The 22104-nt window shown below is 28.7% G+C and overlaps 3 protein-coding genes across 4 annotated transcripts; all 3 read left to right on the top strand.

Annotated features, from left to right (window-relative positions):
• Positions 1-5541: 5541 nt before the first annotated feature.
• Positions 5542-7985, top strand: LOC101501332 (protein NEGATIVE GRAVITROPIC RESPONSE OF ROOTS). Its single transcript, XM_004510465.4, has 6 exons — positions 5542-5735; positions 5822-5897; positions 6224-6744; positions 7030-7195; positions 7289-7350; positions 7637-7985. Exons 1-5 carry the CDS (start codon positions 5730-5732, stop codon positions 7306-7308), a joined length of 789 nt encoding a protein of 262 aa, XP_004510522.1. The 5' UTR covers positions 5542-5729; the 3' UTR covers positions 7309-7350; positions 7637-7985.
• Positions 7986-10211: 2226 nt separating this feature from the next.
• Positions 10212-14371, top strand: LOC101501650 (sm-like protein LSM1B). 2 transcript variants are annotated; one of them, XM_004510466.4, is made up of 5 exons: positions 10212-10649; positions 12741-12809; positions 12888-13003; positions 13088-13150; positions 14143-14371. In XM_004510466.4, exons 1-5 carry the CDS (start codon positions 10589-10591, stop codon positions 14218-14220), a joined length of 387 nt encoding a protein of 128 aa, XP_004510523.1. In that variant the 5' UTR covers positions 10212-10588; the 3' UTR covers positions 14221-14371. The 2 variants fall into 2 exon arrangements, with proteins under 2 accessions (XP_004510523.1, XP_027192275.1); XM_027336474.2 differs by having other exon boundaries at positions 10446-10649; positions 12888-12995.
• A 3929-nt stretch (positions 14372-18300) lies between these two features.
• On the top strand, positions 18301-22104 carry LOC101502191 (uncharacterized). Its single transcript, XM_004510468.4, has 5 exons — positions 18301-18680; positions 19662-20580; positions 20737-20832; positions 21407-21543; positions 21706-22104. Exons 1-5 carry the CDS (start codon positions 18475-18477, stop codon positions 21881-21883), a joined length of 1536 nt encoding a protein of 511 aa, XP_004510525.1. The 5' UTR covers positions 18301-18474; the 3' UTR covers positions 21884-22104.

Below are 22104 nucleotides of genomic sequence, written 5' to 3'. Positions count from 1 at the left end.
AAAGAATAATTTTTCTATTAATTACACCTTAAGCGTAGTGCACTTGATATCGATTATGATGTTAAAAATATTATCTAATCTAAAAATTAAAACTAAAATTAAAATTATTTGATTCAGATGACTCTTTTAAATATGATAAATGTAGTAAATGATCAATTATAAATATATGAGATAGTAAAAAACCTTAAACTAATAACTATAATTAAAAAAAATCAATAAATAGTAGATTATTATAATAAATCATATTAATTTAAAAAAATAATAAGTATTATATGTAATTTAGTTTAGTTTTAAAAAATGTATTTAAAATCCAATCTAATTGAAACAATTTTCATAAAGACGTTCAAAGACATTTAATAATATGCGGTTGTTTGGATCAATTTGTAGTTTATATTGGCAACAATTTAGATTTGAACATCCCTAATACACTAGTATTAGTTTTCATTAATAAGATGATTATCTTTTTTGAAAGAAAAAACATTTATAATTTTTTTAAAAATATAACTTTTATCAATGTTTAAAATTAGAAAAAATATCGGTTCAATCGTCTGAAATAAAAATGGGTATTCAATATTTGATTCAATCCTATTGAATTGTAGGCTCATCAAACCAAATTTAGTCATAATTTAATCACGTGAAATGCGGTTGATTTAATTATTTAATTTATATTTAACATATATATATATATATATATTTTATAAATGATAATACTTTCAATTTAATATTTAAATTTAAAAAATGATAAACTCTTTAAGTTTTACTAAATCATGTAACAAATAACAAATATTACATAAGTGTAATTTGAGCTTTCCTCAAGATAATGCAATTAAAGATTTTTTAAATATATTTATAACAATCTACAAGTACATATTTTTTGTGTGATTATTGATGAGATATTCCTACTTGTTTTACTCGTACATTTTGGATATTGTTGTTGAAATATATCAAATTATTACTCATTCAATTGATTGTGAAGATCAACTAATATAGATACTCACATTCATAGATTTTATCTTTTAAAGATGTCTACAACACTCTTCATCATCAAAGATTGGAGCCGAATTGGAGTAGAATTATTTGGAGTGTTGTAATTGCTCCTTTCAAATAGTTTCTTATTTGGTATCTCTTACATAATAAAATGTCTACCAGTGAAAATTTGTGGAATTGTGGATGTGTAGTGGTGTCATGTTGTAGCCTATGAAACTACTAATCATCTTTTGTTTAACTACACTTTTGCTACTCATTTGTGAAATTGGTTGTCATATGTTTTGCGTATTAGGATTGATTTTTCTTTTATTTTCTCTATTATTGATCTTTATAGTAAGAACTGAAATTCTCAAGTCATAGACGTTGTCCTCTTCGCTGTCATTCATTTGATCCGAGTCACTTGATTTTCTCACACCTAATTAGCTTTTAATAATAAGTTGCTTACCATTCAGTGTACTAGTCAACATGTCTCTTCTGTAGTGTCTCTCAGGTAGATTCTCTAAGGGAACCATGCCCAAATATTTTTCTATTGATTGTCATGCTCCTGAGACTCATGTTATTACTCAATTTAATTGATTGAAGACTTATTGAATTAAATGTAATATTGATGAGACTTCTATAGATAATCTTAATTTTTCTATTATTATATTAAATTTATTTTTGTTCATTGTGATGTTTGTTTTATTAACCACACTTTTTTTCCTTCACGTTAGTTATCCCATTTTCCATGTAAGATTTTAATAATAGAGTGTTGTTCATATTTATTTCTTTGAGTTTTGGCCTTATCACCCAAACTTTATATATTTTTTAATATATTTATTAGAATAGTTTAAAGATATCAATATAGTTAGAGATCTCAATTTTATAATGTGATATATTCCCACTCTAATTTTTCCAAAACAAAAAAATACAAAATTTAATAATAGTTTTGCGTTGAACCAAGTTGTAAGCAACTCAAAGATTAAAAACAAAAAGAAAAAAACAGAAAGAAACACTGTTATAGCTGGCAAGTAGAAGTAGTTGTGAACTTGATTGTTTGTGTGAATTAGGAAAGTTATAGTACTCTTAGGGACGGCCCTATATTTAGAGTGAATGGTTGGGGTGTTGCTATGTTTTAATTTGTTTTTTAATTATAATATATTATTTCGATCTTAAATATAATAAAAAAAGTATAATTAAATAAAATTAATATATTTGATTTAAAATTTAAACTATTTATTTTCTTTGATTTACTTTTATCTATATTTGAAACCAAAGAAAAAATATAATAATATAGATGGTTTAACTAATCAATTAATGTAGTTCATACATCCAAAATCAAAATTCATGTCATAAAATAAAAAAAAGTTGTTAACTCATATTATTTTAAATTTAATTGTTTTGTTAAGTGATTGTTCAACAAATTCAAAAGTTGAATATAATATTTTACATAATTGAATATTTGTTTTTTGTGTAATTTGTTAATCTCATAATTTTTTAATACATTTAATAAAGAATGATTTAGATGAATATTATTAAGAATTAATGTGAAATCTACAAGACCTTATACGTAAAAATATTTTTTTATTAACATTAAAAGTGAAACAATTACTTAATATTAAAAAATAAGATGTTATATTTATAACTTAAAATAATAATTTATATATAATTTTTGCTATGACCCCACTGGTTGAAACTTCACAGTTGTGACACACATGTGATGTGTAGTTTGGAGTGATCGATCATACATACATTATTGTTCGGTGTACTAAACCTTAAAGCAATAGTGTACGTGGGTTCTAACACAAGTTAATTGGAGCAGTTGAAATCTGAGAATTATATTGGTCTGGTAAGTGTGAGACATTCCCATGCCAATTGTAGGTGCTCTTCCTCATTTTCTCACTTGTTTTTTCTTGCCTGCCCATAGAATTTTGTCTATCAACCAAACTTTTCCTTTTGTTTTTATATAACTACTAATTTAAAACCACCCTAGTGGTCAATTTCCAAAGAAAATTTATAGTATATATATATATATGATTCCTTTTTAATTATACACCGTTTTTCAAATATGATAGGCCTCCCAAGTTCCAAGACACATGACATTCATTTGCATATTTAGCAAAATATTTACGTATAAGATGTGGCTTAATTAAGTACAAAATGTTACCATATTATATATGTGATTGCTTGTACATTTGTGATATATATGCAACTAGACCGACATGACCCAAACTATGAGCGAAATTATAGCTTCATGATACTAAAATTGACAAATATTAGTATAGATTTAAATGAATTTTTCCCTTTTAAAAAAATGAAAGATGTTTTCTTTTTGAGATTTTACAGTTTTTGTTTTTTAACTTGTAGAGAGAATGTGTATAGAAATATTGTTTAGTAGATAGATTTTGTGTTTAAATAGTTTAGTAGACAGGTGGTCCATTCGATTTCTTGTGCAAAATAATCCTTTTACATAATTATTTTTCTTTAGACATTGTCTTGCAAAATTTAAATGAGATATTATATATATGATTTAAAAATGTCTTTATTATTGTGAGAGTGGTCTCTCACCTTACTAATGATGAGTCAAATTCAACCTAAATTATAAGAAAATAGTAAAGTCTATGTAAGATTCATTGAATCATTAATTAATGAGTCATTTATATCATATTTCAGATGTCCAATCATAATTATAAAATGATATATTAAGAGTCTCAATTTATATAAGATATATTTTAAAAATATTTGTATAGGTGAGAGATAATTCTTGCCTTACAAAGATTTTGTTATAAAATCATAGTTATGTCGAACTTAAATTATAAGAATAGTTGTATAGTGGGAGGTTTATTTGAGTTGTGTTGAATAATTTTATTTTAAATTTTATTTATCTCATACTTTTTTTAGAAGATAATTAATGTGCTGACATAATTATTAATTTGGGACTTCACATTGCTGACGGTTATTGGTAATAAATTTTTCTTTCTAATACTTCAAATGTTTTTCATAAAATAATGATTGATCTTCTTGAATATAGATTTTACAAAGTCATGTAGATGTTTACTGCACTTTTTTTTTCCTTTTCACTATGATTTTATCCCTCTTAATTTTCTTCGTAAAGTTTTGAGTGAAGTAATTATTTGAATCTATTATATTGTTTTATTGTGTTTTAGTATAACCCTCAAACATATTGTATTTTAGTTTTATATTTTAAAGTGCTGCAATTAACATGTGATTGATTTAAGTGTCAACATAATTATGATACGAGACTAATCATATGATACATTTACCCTCTATTTTTACTTTAAAAAAAGTTTTTAAGAAGATTTTTACATAGTAGAATGATTTTTATTAATCTATCAAAATCTCATGAATTTTATTAATTGATGAGCTAGTATATGTACGTGTAAGATTGTATAGAACCTAATCCCAATTCTTAAAGGTCATATTTATGGGATGAACAATTAAGGGGCAAAGTTTGGTTATGTAGAGATACATATTGAAAAGTAAGGGTAAGATGGGGCAGTAGAGTGTATTTGGGGACTTGATATAAGATAAAAAATGAAAGTTAGAGTTATGATCAAATAGGCCATAAAATTCATCAAACTTTATATTCCCAAAGCTAAATTCTTATTGGCTTCAAAGATCTGTTCTCACGGAACTTCACTAATTACTAGTACAAAAGTACCTCATTACCCTTTCAACACCTGACACATGGCTCATTCCTTCACTGTATCCAACCATCATTACAACCTTTTCTCCTCACTTTTTCGTATACTATTTTATTTATACGTAAATTTTAAGTAAATCTCTTTAAAAATAATTTAAAATATTAATCATAATAATACATGATAATTTTTAGAAAAATAAGTCTATTGTTTCATTTGTACATAATATTTAAGATGGTGATTTATTGATGTTGATGTCACCATCTTGTCAAATTATTTGTCAAATTATTATTTCATCCAAAAAGTAGAATAAGATTATTCCAAAAAGATATTATTGATCTTCGTAAAAGTTGTGTTTTTTGACAAAAACTGTGAAAACAAAATTCGAGAATAATTTACATGGTTAATATAATTTAAATACATTATCAATTATATTCAATAGATAATTAATAAATATAATAAAATGTTGTAACCCACTCATCATCAATTCAACACAATTAATTATGATTTTGAACGTGATTATTTTAATATGTATATTTGAAAACAAATCATACTTAATGGATATCGTTTGTTATTTTAGCATCTCAATTCAAATAATTAATTTATATCATATATATTTGAACACGTGAAAGTTACGCTAAAAAATGATTAATAAATTATTACACCTTATTATCCTAATTAATTATCTACTAAATGAAGTTAATCATATATTTAAATTGAGTTAACTATTCAAAAATATTATTGAATTTTATTGTCAAATTTGAGCTGAAAATATAATTTCTTTTATTTATATTTATTGGCTTCTAAAATCATCCAACAAAGTTATCTAATCCCAAAGCTGAGCCCTCTTTTTCTTGGCTTATAAAATCTACCCTCAAATCAAATTTAATACTATAGAAGTAGATATAAACAAACACTAGTTTACTAGTGAAAGAAAAAGTTCCTTCATCACCATTCTAAATTGACACCTGGCTTTCTACATCACTATCACTATCATCAACATATCATCACACCCTTTTCCTCTCACATTATATATTTATTGCTACCTTGCTAGTTCTTTCAAATTAGATCCTCTATTTCCTTATTCTTAGTCCTTCCACCATGAAGGTAATTAATTAGTTTTTCCATTAATTTAGTTTATGTTATGAAATGTTGATGTAATATGATTGAAATGTTTTTTTTGTTACTTGTAGTTCTTCAGCTGGATGCAAAATAAACTTGGTGGGAAACAAGAGAACAGAAAATCAAACACATCTTCAGCTACTACATGTGAGTCTTCATTACTTTTATGTAGTTTTTCCCAATAAAATTTAAGATTACTCATTATCTTATATACATTCAAACATATACTTCAAAATGAAGGAAACATGGCATAAAATCAAAACATGTAGGAGGCATGTGTTTACATGTCTTTATCCCTCTCTTTTAAACATAAACTTTCTTACATAAATTATATCAAAGACATCTTTGATAATGATATACTACTCTCAATAAAATATGTATCTGAAGTATATTTTATTCAGAAACATTTTTTTGTTTGTTTATAGTTTGTTTTTTGTTTACATTTAATAATGTTTTATTTGGATTGTGCACAGATCATGCAAAACAAGAACAAAGAGAAGAATTCAGTGATTGGCCTCATAGTTTGCTAGCAATTGGAACATTTGGAAACAACAATGAAATCAAACAAAACATAGAAGATAACCAAAACACACAAGAGGATCCATCTTCATCAGATGAAATAGTAGATTTCACTCCTGAAGAAATTGGTAAACTTCAAAAGGAGTTAACCAAACTCCTAAGACGAAAACCGAATGTCGAAAAAGAGATTTCTGAGCTTCCTCTTGACAGATTTCTAAACTGTCCATCAAGTTTGGAGGTTGATAGGAGAATCAGCAATACACTTTGCAGTGAATCAGGTGACAAAGATGAAGATATTGAGAAGACACTTAGTGTCATACTTGATAAATGCAAAGACATTTGTGCTGAGAAAAGTAAGAAATCAATTGGGAAGAAATCTATTTCTTTTCTTTTGAAGAAGATGTTTGTTTGTAGAAGTGGATTTGCTCCAACACCTAACCTTAGAGATTCCCTTCAAGAATCAAGAATGGAGAAGGTACCTAGTTTTTTCAAGATACAATCTTCTTTCTAATAACCTTTTAATTGCAGTTGGGATATTTTTATTGTTAAGGTTTTTTAAGTCTCCTGATGCAACATCAATTACAGCTGCGATACAATATTGTTAAGGTTTTATATGTCTCGCGATTGTAATTGCAGCTGCATCAGAAATAATTTTTTGCAATATCAAGAATCACAATGCTCATGCGAGCTCAATTTACTAGAACCTTTTGTAATGTTGATATGTTACTTCATTTTTTTTAACTAAGTTGAAAATCTACAGCTTTTGAGGACAATTCTTCACAAGAAAATTTACACACAAAATTCTTCCCGGGCATCAGTGTTAAAAAAGTGCATAGAGGACAAGAAGAGTATAAGGAATATGAATGAAGATGAAGCAGAGGAGAAAACTGATGATGGAAGCAAATGGGTCAAGACTGATTCTGAATGTAAATTCTTTTTTACATTCATATTTGCCATATAATCCTTATAATCATCATGCATAGTTCATGTACTAATTAGATCCTTTTTTCTTCTTGCAGATATTGTCCTAGAGATATAATTCTGCCTCTATTTTTAGTACCTTTTATTAGTGCATGTTCAGGTAATTTAATTATTCAAGATAATGAATAAAGAATAGATGTTTATGGAATATATTTAACTTATATGAAAGTAATTTGATTTACTTTATCTTTTGATATATAAATAGTTTATATATACATAAAACTTATATAATAAACGTTAAATTAAACTGTTTATAAAAATATGTTTTTAGTCCTTGTTTTATTTTATTCGAAACTAGTAAATCATTAACTTACATGTAATTAAGTAGAAGTGTGTCAATTTTCTAACAATAAATTTATATATTGACAAATTCTTTTTTATCTCAGATTCAAGAAAGAAGTGAAAGATATAATATATGTTACAAGATTGTGGGAGATTATATGAAGTGGAGCTCACATTACATTTTTCTAAATGAAGTTTATCTGTGATATTCTGTATCAACGGTGCAGAGTGAAAAAACAGTATCTTTGTTTTGTTAACGGTTCTAAACCGTTATTTTTTCATGGTTGTATCTACGAATGTGGAACAATTCATGTTATGGAAAATCAAAAAATGAAATTATGATTGGTAGATTTTCTTTACACACACACTTGTCATCTTTTTTTTACTTCACTTTGTTGTTACCTACTCTCCTTGTAACATGTTGGAATTGATATATAATTTTTTCTTACTATACACTTTGTTGCTCTTTATGGAATGAATTGTACTTTACTTTGTTTGCATTTTAGAACCAAAGATTTTCAGAAAAAAATATATATTGTAGTGTCAAGTGGACCTACTTTTAAGTTGACCAATTTTCTAGGAATGGTTGGTATCTACTACAATGAAGTAAATATTTGCAGAGTACTGCAACTTGATAAAAATAAATTAATTGAAGCACTAATCTAATGTAGATCTAATGATTGATATTTCAAATAAATGAATTATATTCATTTTATCAGGGTTTTAACTGTTATTTATTTATTTAGAAAAGACATAATTTCTTTTTTTTTTTTAAATATTATGTGAAGAAAAAATAAATGGAAAAGAGAGTGAAATTACTCCCCCTTCAGTTATGAAACAGACACGTCTGACAATATGTCATGTGCCATATAGCACCTCTCAAAATATAATGAGGTTTTTAAATCATAGTTAATTATCTTCGATTAATAATTAATAAATTGCAAGATTCATTATATTCATTAAATTATGTATATTCGAACTGTTTTATCAATAAAAATTTGGTAAAAATGGTCATTTACATTTCAGATGTCAGCAAAGTCATAAGAGCACAGTCTTATAAATCTCAAAGTAATGAGTTCAAATCTTTTTGAAACTGTTGTAAAATAATTTTAATTAATATTTTTTAAAAAGATTTATGTTCTTTTAAATTTAACTCAATTATCATTTAAGTTCTTAAGTTTTGTTTTTTTAATTTAAAAATATATGATCATTAAAAACGATATCAAATATGACAATAATATATTTTTCTCATTTTAATTATTCGAAAAAATATAACTAAATTACTCTTTTGATTTTTTATTTTTTTTTGCCCCTTATTAATTTTGAAATTTCGTTTAGATTTAGTTCCTTAACTATAGTTTGATTAGTCAAAAAAATGTTAAGTTGAACATACATGCAAACTTGAACTCATGAAAAAAAAAAGGTTAAGTTAATCCCTACCTCCTCCTCCTCATCTTTTTATTTGAACCTAGAAAAATAAAACTTTAACAAAAGAAAGAAAACAACAACCAATCTATACTTCTCATTTCAATCCTAAATTCAGAATTCAATAAGTGAGATAAATGAGAAACACAACAAATTCAAATCCACAAAAAAAAAAAAAAAACATTTTAACAAATTCATAAATTCATAATAAAAAAATGAGTAAACTCCAAACCCATAAAAAACTTAAATTCATAACAACGAAAAACACTTTAATAAGATTTGAAAAAATCTCCAACACACATTTACGAATAATAAGATCAGGAAAAATTAGTTCATGATTTTTCATTGAACCTTATGTTTCTACAAATGATTCCAAATTCAATAAAGAATAAAAAGAAGAAGAACAATGAGGGATACTAGAAACAACAAGAAAATCATATTAATAGTTACAAATAAATGATTTTGTTTTATTTTACATAAGCATATAGTGATGACTTCAAATAGGTGGCTTCGTTTGATTTTATAGCTCTGTGAAGAAGAAGGAGGAGGAAGAGTGTATGAAAATCTTAATTTTGATTATGAGTGACTTAGTTAAGCTCAAGTTAACGTTTTTTATTAAAATTAGTGAAAATGACTAAAGTGGTTAACGAAATTATAGTTAAAGAACTAAATTTGAATGAAAATTAATTAAGAGACCAAAATGAAATATATAAAAAAAAGATAAATGACTAAAAGAATAATTTAACCAAAAAAACATTCATCAAATCTAATAAATAGTTTACATTTCTTGATTTTCTCCACATAAAAATTTATCCACACAATCAATTATCATCAACTTCCTCCATTTGCAAAAGTAGTCAGTAAAATCGATCAGTTTACTGCAATATTTTAATTAAATCTTAATATTTTATAACAAAATTTTGAAAAAATTGTTAAACTTAAAGAACCATATCCGTAAATTTAATATAACTTAAAAGTTAATATTACAAATTGAATGCAACTTAACGATTAAATGATCACAAAAATTTAAATGATTTAAAATGAGAATTGAGTTAAATTTAAAAGAATAAATATATATTTTAAAAATTATTATTATTTTTTGATAAAATATATATTAAAAATTATTAATTAATTATGATTTAGAACGTAGTATTAATATTTTAGTAGGTTAATTGATATTAATTATGAAATAAAATTTGTATTTCAAAATAACAACACTCATAATAAATAATAAATAAATTTAATAATGAACAAAATCGATGGCCGAAGCGGTATCTCAAATCTCAAATTCCAAACCCTAGAAATAATTTCTGTTTCAAAAACTCAACTTTTCGCTGCGATTGGATCTCAAAGGGGCTTCAATTTTATCCTCTTTTCCAAACCGCCTACTTCCATCTGTCTTCATAAGACGACCCTTTTAATCACCTTTTGTGATTTCGAATCTGAAACCTGAGCTCTCTTCATTCCGTTAATTAATTTCTGGAAAGTTAGGTTTTTTTATTGTGGAATTGGGAATTCTATTTTGAAGAGATTTGGGGTTAAGTACCAGAGTTGCATTTGTGCTGGCAATGCCATTGGTGTGGTTAGTAGAGAAAAAAAATTGGTGATTTTTGTGATACCGAAAAAGCATAATGTCTTGGGCAGGTCCTGAAGATATCTATCTTTCTACTTCACTTGCTAGTTATCTTGACAGTAAGAACTCTCTCTCTCTCTCTCTCTCTCTCTCTCTCTCTCTCGCTCTCTCTCTCTCCATGTACATGGCTTTATTTTTCTATGTGTGTGTAATTTTTTACTGTCAAAAGGTTGTGAACTTGGTTGGACAAGAGTGAGATATTTAGGATGGAGAGTTTGGGCTTTTGCATGTTATTTTTTTGTTGACTAATGTTTTAATTATAATAATTGGTAAAGATCAAGGGTAACCTATGTAGCATTGACACTTCATATGGAAGGCGTGTTGGGTGTTTGATACATATAACACATGTGGTTATATTCAATCACTTTCATTTGGTTACCGAGTATCGTGTATGATGTTTGTTTTAGTGCTTTGTAGCATGTAACCCATGCAAGATTGCATGGATGTGGGGAAAATGTCATGAAATAGAGATATGAAATTCTGCCATGAGTCATTAGGAAACAGAAAATAGATAGATCATGTTGTGACTTGGGAGGGACGCGGTGCTTTCAACTGATAGCAGATGTCTAGATGACCATTGGACATGTAAATGCAAAATATTTCATGATTCCTACATGAAATTAGGGAATTGAGTTGTTTTGACAAATAGCTTGAATGAGTTTGGAAGGTAATAATGGTAATTCTTAGTTGCTGAATATTTGGAATCTAGAAAGTAAAAATCATAACTGGTGGTAAGATAGGGAATATGATTGATTAGCTTGATATCCAGAGTTTTTAGGTTTGAATCCTCTCAATCTTTGTCAATCATCTCTATTTCTTTTAATTTAATTTAATTTTTATTTATTTTTTTCTGTTGGATTGAAAGTTTATATCGTATAGACCATGCATCTAAAATTTTACACAAATCTAAAATCATTTGATATGCTATTGAAACTCATGAAGATTGACGGCGTTCAACAAAAGTGTATAAAACATTAATTTTGATATATCTCAATAACATATCAAATGATTTAAAATTTGTGCAAAACTTTACATGCATGATCCGTACGATATAAATTTTCGATCAAACGAAAAAAAAATTGAAAACAAAAAGTAAAATTAAAATAAATGGAGATAATTGACAAAGATTGAGAGAAATATGGATTGAGAGGATCCAAACTCGAGTTTTTAGTGAAAATAAGAATTGTAGTTTGTGAGGATTGATTGGCATTTGTAACGCGTAGGGTAAGGGGAAGTGAACATCTCAATGGTTGATCTCTTTAATTTTTTGCAATTTCGAGACCTCTTTAATTGTTATACCTGTTAATGCCATAAATCTCTAATAATTCCTGAAGAAGCGGATGCTTAAGATTGCGCTATTAACAATTGTCATGTGTTAGATATAAAACCATTTATGAGCTTTCACATTATCACTTGGTGGTTCATGACATTGTATCAAACCTCTATGATGATGTGATCTATAGTTTGATTTTTGTTGCATCTATTCTTCGATATAAAAGTTTAGGTTTCAGCACAAGTTTAGGTGTTCCTGTGCATTACTATGTTAGAGATTTAAAACCAATTATGTGATTTTACGTATTGAGTATTGACTAAGTGTATGTTTGGTTCCACTTTTTAAGGAGTCAAAATTGATTCAAAGGAGTAGAGTTGATTTTGCTTTTAGAATTGATTCTAATTTGAAGCTAGTATTTGGAGCTTTTGCATCTAGAATTGATTTTTAGTCTCAAATTTTGTATTCAACTCACTTTTACATGAATGTATCCAAACATAAATCACTTTACCTTCAACTCACTTTGTAGCCATAATCAATTTTACATAATCAATTCAATTGAAATCAATTTTTGTCACTGCAAAACCACACAAACACATATTTTGGGATAAATTGATGATTTATGACAATTTTTTATCTTGAACTGAAGAGGCAAATTAATGGCTATGCTTTCAAATTGTAATTTTAGTGAATGAATAGTCTCTTATCGTTACATTGTTTCTGATATGTCTAGCACAGAACCCTTTCTGAAATGGATTTTATTCATATATTATTCAAAAGTGATGAAACCAATTAGAAGTGGTAAATAAATCTTGGTTTACAATGGAGGTGAAACTGATTTTATATTTCATATATGAGCTGACACAAATTGTTGTTGCAGAGAAACTTCTTATATTGCTAAGAGATGGTAGAAAGCTCATGGGGACACTTCGCTCTTTTGATCAATTTGGTAACAACTTCTCCAATTATGTAATGATTTAACATGCTATAGGTTGAGTTTCTAACAGTTCCTATCAATAACTTGCAGCTAATGCTGTTCTTGAGGGTGCCTGTGAGAGGGTTGTTGTTGGTGATCTGTATTGCGACATCCCTCTGGGTCTTTATGTAATCCGTGGGGAGAATGTTGTTCTAATTGGTGAGCTGGTATGATTGCTAATTATTTCACTTTGCATTTGAAACTCTTCCTACTCTTTAATCTCAGTTTTACAATCGTCTTTCAACGTACAGGACATGGAGAGGGAGGAACTTCCCCCACATATGACTCGTGTTCCTACAGAAGAAATCTTGAGGGTAAACACTCCTAAATTGAACTTCTATATGATATTCTTTGTCTATTTTCTGTCATCTTGTTTTTGCCCTCCCTTCAAGTAATACAATTTTGTGACATGGGCATTCATTGCCAAGGTGCCTATTATTGTCAAAATTTCATTTTGTAGAATCCGAGTTTACCTTGGGCCAATTGCGAGAGTTTTACAGTACTAAATTGTCTGTCCTAATATGACAATGAACTAGAGAAATAAAATCGATAAACTAATGGTTCATATTTCACAATCATTTGGATTGTGGCATAGTCAAATTTATTTATGTATTGACTCTTACCAAAATCGATAAACTAAGGTAGTACTACTTATTAGGGATCCTCGAAGATGTTTTCTTTATTTGGATGGTTGTGGGCCTGTGGCATAATAAACTGATTGAGAGAAGCCCTTCCACACCCTGCTTTTCTTGGCTGGTATCCATTTTCTTAGGCTTTGATTTGATGCTTACCTTAGCAGTAAGATAGTATTTTGCTATTGCATTCATTGAAATGCTTCATTGTTCTGATTTTTGGTCAAATGTTGAAAACTTGATACATAGAAGGGTTTCATAATTATGTAAACCATAAGTATTTTGCTATGTGAAGACCAGAGGTCTCACATTTACACAGAAAAATGTCACAACCATTTACACTGATGATTCATAGACCCAATATAACTAAACAAAATTTTAACATATCTACATAGCAACAAGATAATCCAAAATTGGATAAATTCCTTTAGATTTAATACCAAATAAAAAATCCTGCTTTAAAAATTAAAATCTTAGGCTATAATCTAGTGATTTTATTAAACTTGACAAATTTTCTTATGGTAAAAGGGTTTGAATAAATTATGTTTTTAGTCCATTGGTTTTCTGTTATGATTTGGAATTAGTTGCATGCATGCAGTCCTTCAATTTGTTTTTATGGAAGCAAAAAATTGTTTAAGTATTCTATAATGAGTGGGAAATGTGATATATTGTAGGCACAGAAAGCAGAAAGGGATGCTTCAGATCTGAAAGGAACTATGAGAAAAAGAATGGAATTCCTTGACATGGACTGACAATTGGTGAACTACCACACTCACTCATCCGCAAATATTATAGCGGCTCTTCAGTTATTTTATTTTACTTTCTTTTATTTTGATCAAAACATTGTTGAAATTTCTTGTGTAATATTAAATTAATCCGAGTAATCAATACTATGATTATTCATTTTCTTGTTATAATTGATAAAAGCAAAACAAAAAAAATCAGAGTATTAAAAAATTTAATTAAGTGTAATTAACTTTTTAAATTTCATATAGAATATTAATCAAAATTATTAAATTGTCTATTTTTAATATCAAATATTTATTAGGGATCAAAGCGACGGTTCCATCCAAAAAGCCTAAACAACAATTGCAATATTTAGGGCACCGACAACCTTTGTCATTTACGATTATTAATTAATTAGTTAAGAGTAGTTCCGTGCGTAAGACGAAAGACAACCCACACAACCAAAACCGTTCCCAGTCCTAGCCTCCCCCTCCCCCTTCCCTACGTCTTTGACTTTACAAACCAAAGTTTTAGAAAAACCAACACGCACTTAATTAGTTTTACTTTAAATAAAATTCATTAAGGAGAAGTGTTTTTAGGAGAACACATTAATTGATTATCATTAGACCACGGTGTTAAATCTTTTTATAACATATCTGCATACTTATTGTTCTTTATTTTTTTACAGTAATTAATATCACATTTTCGTACTAAAAGAAATAACTACACTTTTATACTATAGATATAGATATTGAGGTGAAATTTTTTAAATGAATTATTATTTGTACCAACTCCGTCATTAAATATAGAACTTTTTTTTATTTGTATTTGATTAAATTATTATGAGAATTAAGAGAATGAGATTAAAAACTATACATTTATACATCGTCAATATAATGACAATCAATTATAATTTGTCAATATATTAAATAATTTTTATTTTTCAGTTTTTTATTTGATGTGTTGATAAATGATAATTGGTTGTTGAATAATTTTACTCTAGTTGTATATATATTTTAATCTCTTAAAAAATTGTAGTACTATTAAATTGGATGACACTTAATATTGTGTTACAAGTTTATCTTTTAAAAGAAAAATTTAGTTTGTTTCCTTCAAAATATTTATGGTTGATTAGATGTAAAATAATTAAAGATATATTGATAAAAAAATAATAAATACTCTTAAAAAATTAAAAATATCAGTCTTATAAAAATGGACTTGCAATTTTTTAAGAGAATCTAATATTTAAGAACAAATATAATATATAGCTTATGTCTTTGAAAAAAAAATACTTACATAGTTAAAAAAATTATTTATATTGAAAAATAAATAAATAAATAAATAATTTTTTTTAAAGTATCCAAGAAAAGTTAATCGAACTATATAAAATTTCTTTTACTTATTATTATTATTATTGAAAAAATAAAAAAAAAATATAAGATTGCACGCTTTAAACATTTTTTTATTTAAAAAAAGATGTTATGAATTAATTAAATTAACTAAATATTGCCTTTTTGTTATAGAAAACTAGTTAAATTAAGCCATTGACAATGTTTAAAGTTTTTGCTCTTTTAAGAATGTGTAATCAACCATGATGCTATTGTTTCTTGCATCTTCAAAGCTAAATATTATCTAAAATTAGATTTTATGGGAGTTCGTTTAGGTCATAATCCTAATTATATTTGGCGTAGCATTCATGCTTCTCATGTTGTTGTTATAATGGGAGCTAGATGGAAAGTGGGTAATGGTAAATTGGTGAAAGTGTGGGTTGATGAGTGGCTTAGGGGAGCGATAGTCCTTTTGTTCTAACAACTATTGCTGCAGGATTAGAAAATATGTGTGTGGACCATCTCATTGACCATAATCACATGGAGTGGAATTATGTGATTGTAAAGACTATTTTTAGGACCCAAGGAGTTAGTCTTATAAAGAGTATGTCACTTTGTTTGTGATGTTACTCAAGACAACTCTTTAGTTTGGAGCAAAAGTAGAAACGGTGTACTTAGTGTCTTGTCAACGTATTACAATATCATGGAAGAATTGAAAAACAACATTTGCATGGTCCAATCAAGTGGAATAAGCCAATTTCAGGAGAATTTAAGTGCAACATTGAGGCTGCAATATTCCAAAAGCAAGGGCAATTCGGCATTGACATGTGTTTGCATAATGGTAAAGGCGAACTTGTCAAAGCGAAAACTTTGTGGAGAGACGCATATTTATTACCAAAAGAGGCTGAAACATTTGGTGTTTTGGAAATTATTTTTTGGTTGCATGAACTAAGATTCCAAAGAGTTACCATCGAGACATATTGTAAGTCAATACTTGATGGCATCAATAAAAGACTTCAAAATGTAACTGAGTTTGGTTTGTTATTGACGCGTAATATCTTGTTATCTTTTCATCAAAACTATATGATTAGTTTCATCATGAGACAAGCGAACCTTATTGTTCATATGCTTGTTAGAGTGTCAAAGTCTTACGCTAGTTCTCAAACTTTTTATTTGGGTCCAACATGTATGACTCACATTATTCATGCTAAAATGAAATAAGTTTTGTTCTTGTAAATAAATAAAATAAAAAAATAAAATGGGTAAAATGATAATCGACTTGATTTTTTTATACAAATTCAGTGTTGTTTAATCAAATGAGGTACACCATATTGGTGATAAAGTATTGCTTTCATGATGATTTATTAATATTTTATTAATTTTTGTTATTGAAAGTTGAATATTACTTAAAATAAATATTTACAAACACTCTCATGCTAAAAATATATATGCAAGTCGAACAATATATTAGTTTAATTGGACATTTAGTTAAAAAAGTAATTAATAAATCGTCAATTTAGTCCTTAAACTAACATTACTCGCCAATTTAATCTTTAAACTATTAAAATCAACTAAATGATTCCTAATTGATTTCTTCATCCATCAAATTGGTTCCTTGTTAATTACATTCGTTAAGTGATTGTTAATAGTCTCTAAACTATCTAAAAACTTCAAAATAGTCTATAATCTATCATATAAAACAATAATTTAATTCTTCAAGTTTATATATCTTTTGTTAAACACCTATCTCATCTCTTGTGAGTGTTAACCATAAATTTAATCAAATTATAACAGATATATAAATTAACACAAATAAAAGCTGAGACAATCATACACTCAAAGGAGCTAAGGTGAGTGCTAAACATTTAGATTACATTAATTAAATATATATTAGATTAAAGTAGTGAGTTAATTTGGATGAGAGATTAATTTCACTTAGGCTTGACATTCTGAAACTCAAACTTCATAGTAACAATTTAGAATAACACATTGTTTCCAAAACTGTTCAATTACTCCTATTTATCTCTCATTAGTTCTTTAAAAAATTAAAAAAAGGGAAGAAAGAACTAATGCATGTATTGATCTGAAGTAGATGATCTAATCGTGTTTGATTGATGTGTTCAAGTTGATTCATTCGCTCATTCATAATTTTCAATTAAACAAGAATGTTAATATCATTTAATTTGAATTTTGAAGGTTTAAATTGATGTTTTATATGATATGTTAGGAACTATATTGAAGTATTTTCATAGTTTAAGAACTATTAACGGTCAATTAACATATACAATTAACATAAATATTAATTTAATAGATGGAGAAATAGTTTATGAACCTTTTAATTGGTTTTAATAGTTTAAGAATTAAATTGATGAAAAAATGTCATTTTAAGAACTAAATTGATGATTTCTCTCTTCTTTGTCGATTTGGTAATTGATCTATATTCTCTTCTTATAACTTTATCGTATTTATCTCTTTCTACTTAAATAAATTAAACCTATAATAAAATAAAATATTTAAATATTTTTTCACGTAAAAATTTAACTCAATACCCAACAAAAATAACTAAACTATGAGTCCATATTTAAAAATAAAAAGAAAAGGGATTATTTTGTGTAAATTGATTCGATGGATTTGTAAAAAAAATTATAGTGTGATTGTATGATAAAAAAAGAGAGCATTCACACTTTGATAATATTAGTGAGTTTCATAAGCATAATTAATAATGATGCATGCAATGCCCTTAATCACTCTCCATTTCACTGATCTACCTCAGTTAAACCCATTTTATCTCTTTCGTTAATTAATACACTCCCCAACAGATTCACACACTTTTCTTCTTCCTCTTCTTCTTCTCACAACTTCACTCTAAACAAACCCATTCTTCACTTCTCATTTCCACAGATCCACAACAACCCTCTTTTTTCTCTCTCTAACACTTTTTCTCTCTCCAAAATGTTTCGGGTCAAAGTTCTTACGATTCTGTTGCTGATGATGATATCTCTGAACACAGAAGCTTCTGTCCATAATTACAGAGGTGAGAGTTTCTCTGCCAAAGGTAACGCCTTTGTCGTCCATGGAGGCAGCGAGGGAATTTACTCTTCTGCCCCCAATTTCAATGACACTTCATTCTCACCCTCAAATGGCGACTCTTTCATAAGGTCATTTCACTTCACATTGCTTTCTGGGATTTTTATTTTTATTTTTTTGGGTTAAATTTCTTGTCTTTTTAACCTTTTTGTTCATTACATTCTTTTCGGTACATCATGCCAGATTTAGAATTATTTTAGCTGTTTGTTGAATTTTGGTATTCTGTTTTTTTAGTGTAGTGTGTGTTTGTGTTTATTAGAATTTGGGTCGGGCCAGTTTGTAAGGTGAAAAATGTCTCTCGCTTATACCCTGATGCCTAGGACAGGACACCTGAGTGTGACACGAGTAGTTGATAGGGAGCGAGTTAATGGATTTTGGATAAGCTCTGATATTATTTTAGAATTTGAACTGGATCTAACTCAACTATACAAAATTGACTTGTAAGGTGAGTGATATCTCCCATTTATGAACATATTTTTAGGCCATATCTCATTCAAACCCGACAAAACTGGCCTCTAAGGTGTGGAATGTGTCTCACTTACGTCCTCACGCCTAGGACTCAACATTTGGAGTGTGACTCGAGTGACCGAAAGTGGATGACCGAATGAATCTAGGATAGGCTAATATCATCTTAGAATTTGAGTTGGGTCTAAATTGAGTTGGGTCTAAATCAACAATACGAAGTTCACTTGTAAGGTAAGGGATTCCTCTAACTTATAAACACATTTTTGAGGTCATATCTCATTCAATGTGGGACTCTTAAAAGTGTCCGGTGTGAGATTGTTGGTTAAATGTAGCAATTGTTATAGCTGAAATCCCCAATTTATTTCAATGTGTGAAATGTAAAATTACTTGTCTAATTTGAAAAGTTGAACTTGCTGGGGTACTCAGAAACCAGAGTTTTCAGGAATCTGATGAAAAATGTTTCCTTTGGAACCTGTCAATACTAAAAACTGATAGCCATTGTTTAGTTTTCATTGTGTCATGGCAATTATGCTGATGTTTGATATTGTTTTGTTGATTTGGTTTTGGTGTTGTAATGTGAAAACCAGGTTTGATAAAGTCACATTCCGAAGAAACAAGGAATTAGCAAACTTCAGCTCATGGCCGATTCAAGCTGTTGTTTTTGAAGTAGAAGATAGAGAGACAATTGGTGGTTCGGCCTACGGGGGTCAAAGGGCTGTCTGTTGCACTGGTGATCTGGCAAAACTCGGCGTGTGCAATGAAGGACAGGTCATTCATCGCCCTTCTGCGGTGAATCCAGATTGGCCTCTAGTTTACGGTGTCACTTTTGATACGGATGATGAAGTAGCAGAGCTGCCGTTGAAATCTATACAGATCACAAAAACTGGGATGTATAATCTGTATTTCATTCATTGTGATACAAGGCTTAAGGAATTGGTTGTAGAAGGGAAAACTGTATGGAAGAATCCTTCCAGTTATCTTCCCGGTAGAATGGCGCCGATGAAAATTTTCTTCCAGTTCATGTCTTTTGCATATGTGTTGCTTGGTATCTTTTGGTTCTTTCAATATGTTAGATTTTGGAGGGAAGTATTCCCACTGCAGAACTGCATAACGCTAGTGATAACACTCGGCATGTTTGAGATGGCTCTATGGTACTTCGACTATGCTGAATTTAGCGAGACAGGAACCAGGCCAACCGGGACAACCATATGGGCCGTCACCTTTGGAACTGTTAAAAGAACAGTGGCACGGTTGATCATTTTAATCGTTTCGATGGGCTATGGTGTTGTGAGACCTACCCTCGGAGGCCTTACATCGAAGGTGGTTATGCTCGGTGGAACCTTCTTTGTTGCATCTGAAGTGCTTGAAATGGTTGAACATGTCGGTGCAATAAGCGATCTTTCTGGAAAAGCAAAACTTTTTTTGGTTCTTCCTGCCGCAGTATTAGATGTGTTCTTCATTCTTTGGATTTTCACTTCACTGTCTGCAACTTTAAATAAGCTTCAGGTACTCATCTCCACGGCTATACTATCACGATATAGTTTACTTCACTGTTCTGCTTTATAGCTTTTGTGTGCAAATTCCATTTGTCGTGATTTTTAGTATTATGATAACAAATTAACAATGTTATATTGTTTCTTCTCTGCTCATGAAATGTGACAGGCCAGAAGGATGATGATAAAATTGGATATGTATAGGAAGTTCACCAATGCTTTGGCAGTAGCTGTTGTTGTATCTGTGGGATGGATATGTTATGAGGTACTTCACAAGCAGAAACAAATTTCAATTACTTTCTATGCTAACTAGGCCTAATTACGATAGTTGAGTCAAGCTCATTGGTTTATGTTATCTATGAAATCAGATGCTATGAACAAATAAAAAGGAGCTGTAATCTAGACTAAGGCCTTCAAAAGTGCTTAATTAAGCGCTTATAGCATAAGTTTTTATCTATAAGTTATTTCTGTAACAAAAGATAAAATAAAATAAAATTGTTTTCATATAAGTTATGAGTTGTTTTCAATAGTTATTTTGGAGAGTCTATGAAAATAAGCTGAAAATAGTCTATGGAGTGGAGCATTGACACAAACACAAAAACTAGACACGACACTGACACATTAACAACAATAATAATTTGGAAAAATTAAAGTAATTAAATGTAACTACATTTGTTAGTGTCATGTCTGTGTTCGGACACCTGACACGACTTCAATCTAAAGTGTCAGTGTTACATATGGAGCTGTTATCAAGACTAGATCCGGAAATGTTCTGCAAAGTAGATGATCAACAAATTTTAGTTATTTCTAGTGCTTACTACTTTCTACTTTTCTTTCAGCTGTATTTCAAATCAAATGATATATACAATGAGCAATGGCAAAATGCTTGGATCATCCCAGCCTTTTGGCAAGTTCTGTCTTACTCTCTCCTGTGTGTCATCTGTGTTCTCTGGGCACCATCTCAAAATTCCACACGGTAAAGTTCCTACCATGCTCCCATCTTTACGTCCTTTTGTTATCGAATTTTCAAAGCCTGCATGCAATAGCAAGATGAGCTTTATTATCTTTTATGCTATATGTCCACATACCTCATCTCTATCTCACTGTTGTTGCTCTTATTTATTTCCGTTCTTAACAGATATGCTTATCGTGATGACGGGAGCGAAGAGTTTGATAGGGACGATACTACTTTGACGCTCATAAAACCATCGACAATTTCAGCAAAGGATGTTAGAAGTGTGCCAGATGCTAGACCACTAGTACAAGGCAGCAATGGAAATTCAAATGATGATTTAGAAGAAGATAAAAGAGAATAAGCTAGAATATAACTCTGTTTCTGTAATGTCGTTGTATCATTAGCTTAATAACCCTTTTCTTTTACTGAAAATTAGCTCTATAATGACTCTTTTTCTTTTATTTAATTTTTTATTTTTCTCATTAGTCTTCTTTGTTCTTAATCTGTTTTCATTTTTGGCAGTTACTTGTGAGTTTGGATTCCATGATAAGAGTATAGTTCAGTCAAGTTTATTGATACAAA

This window comes from Cicer arietinum, chromosome 7 (assembly GCF_000331145.2).
Source record: "Cicer arietinum cultivar CDC Frontier isolate Library 1 chromosome 7, Cicar.CDCFrontier_v2.0, whole genome shotgun sequence".
In the NCBI taxonomy this organism is placed as follows: Eukaryota; Viridiplantae; Streptophyta; class Magnoliopsida; order Fabales; family Fabaceae; genus Cicer; species Cicer arietinum.
This window is presented reverse-complemented; position numbering and strand designations above follow the sequence as displayed.

Coding starts and splice junctions, on each gene's coding strand:
- LOC101501332 (XM_004510465.4), top strand. Junction 6,745..7,029: donor AAGAATCAAGAATGGAGAAG/GTACCTAGTTTT, acceptor GAAAATCTACAG/CTTTTGAGGACAATTCTTCA. Junction 7,196..7,288: donor GGTCAAGACTGATTCTGAAT/GTAAATTCTTTT, acceptor TTCTTCTTGCAG/ATATTGTCCTAGAGATATAA.
- LOC101501650 (XM_004510466.4), top strand. CDS start 10,589: ATGTCTTGGGCAGGTCCTGAAGATATCTATCTTTCTACTTCACTTGCT. Junction 10,650..12,740: donor ACTTGCTAGTTATCTTGACA/GTAAGAACTCTC, acceptor TTGTTGTTGCAG/AGAAACTTCTTATATTGCTA. Junction 13,151..14,142: donor CTACAGAAGAAATCTTGAGG/GTAAACACTCCT, acceptor GATATATTGTAG/GCACAGAAAGCAGAAAGGGA.
- LOC101502191 (XM_004510468.4), top strand. CDS start 18,475: ATGTTTCGGGTCAAAGTTCTTACGATTCTGTTGCTGATGATGATATCT. Junction 18,681..19,661: donor AATGGCGACTCTTTCATAAG/GTCATTTCACTT, acceptor TGTGAAAACCAG/GTTTGATAAAGTCACATTCC. Junction 20,833..21,406: donor TGGGATGGATATGTTATGAG/GTACTTCACAAG, acceptor CTTTTCTTTCAG/CTGTATTTCAAATCAAATGA.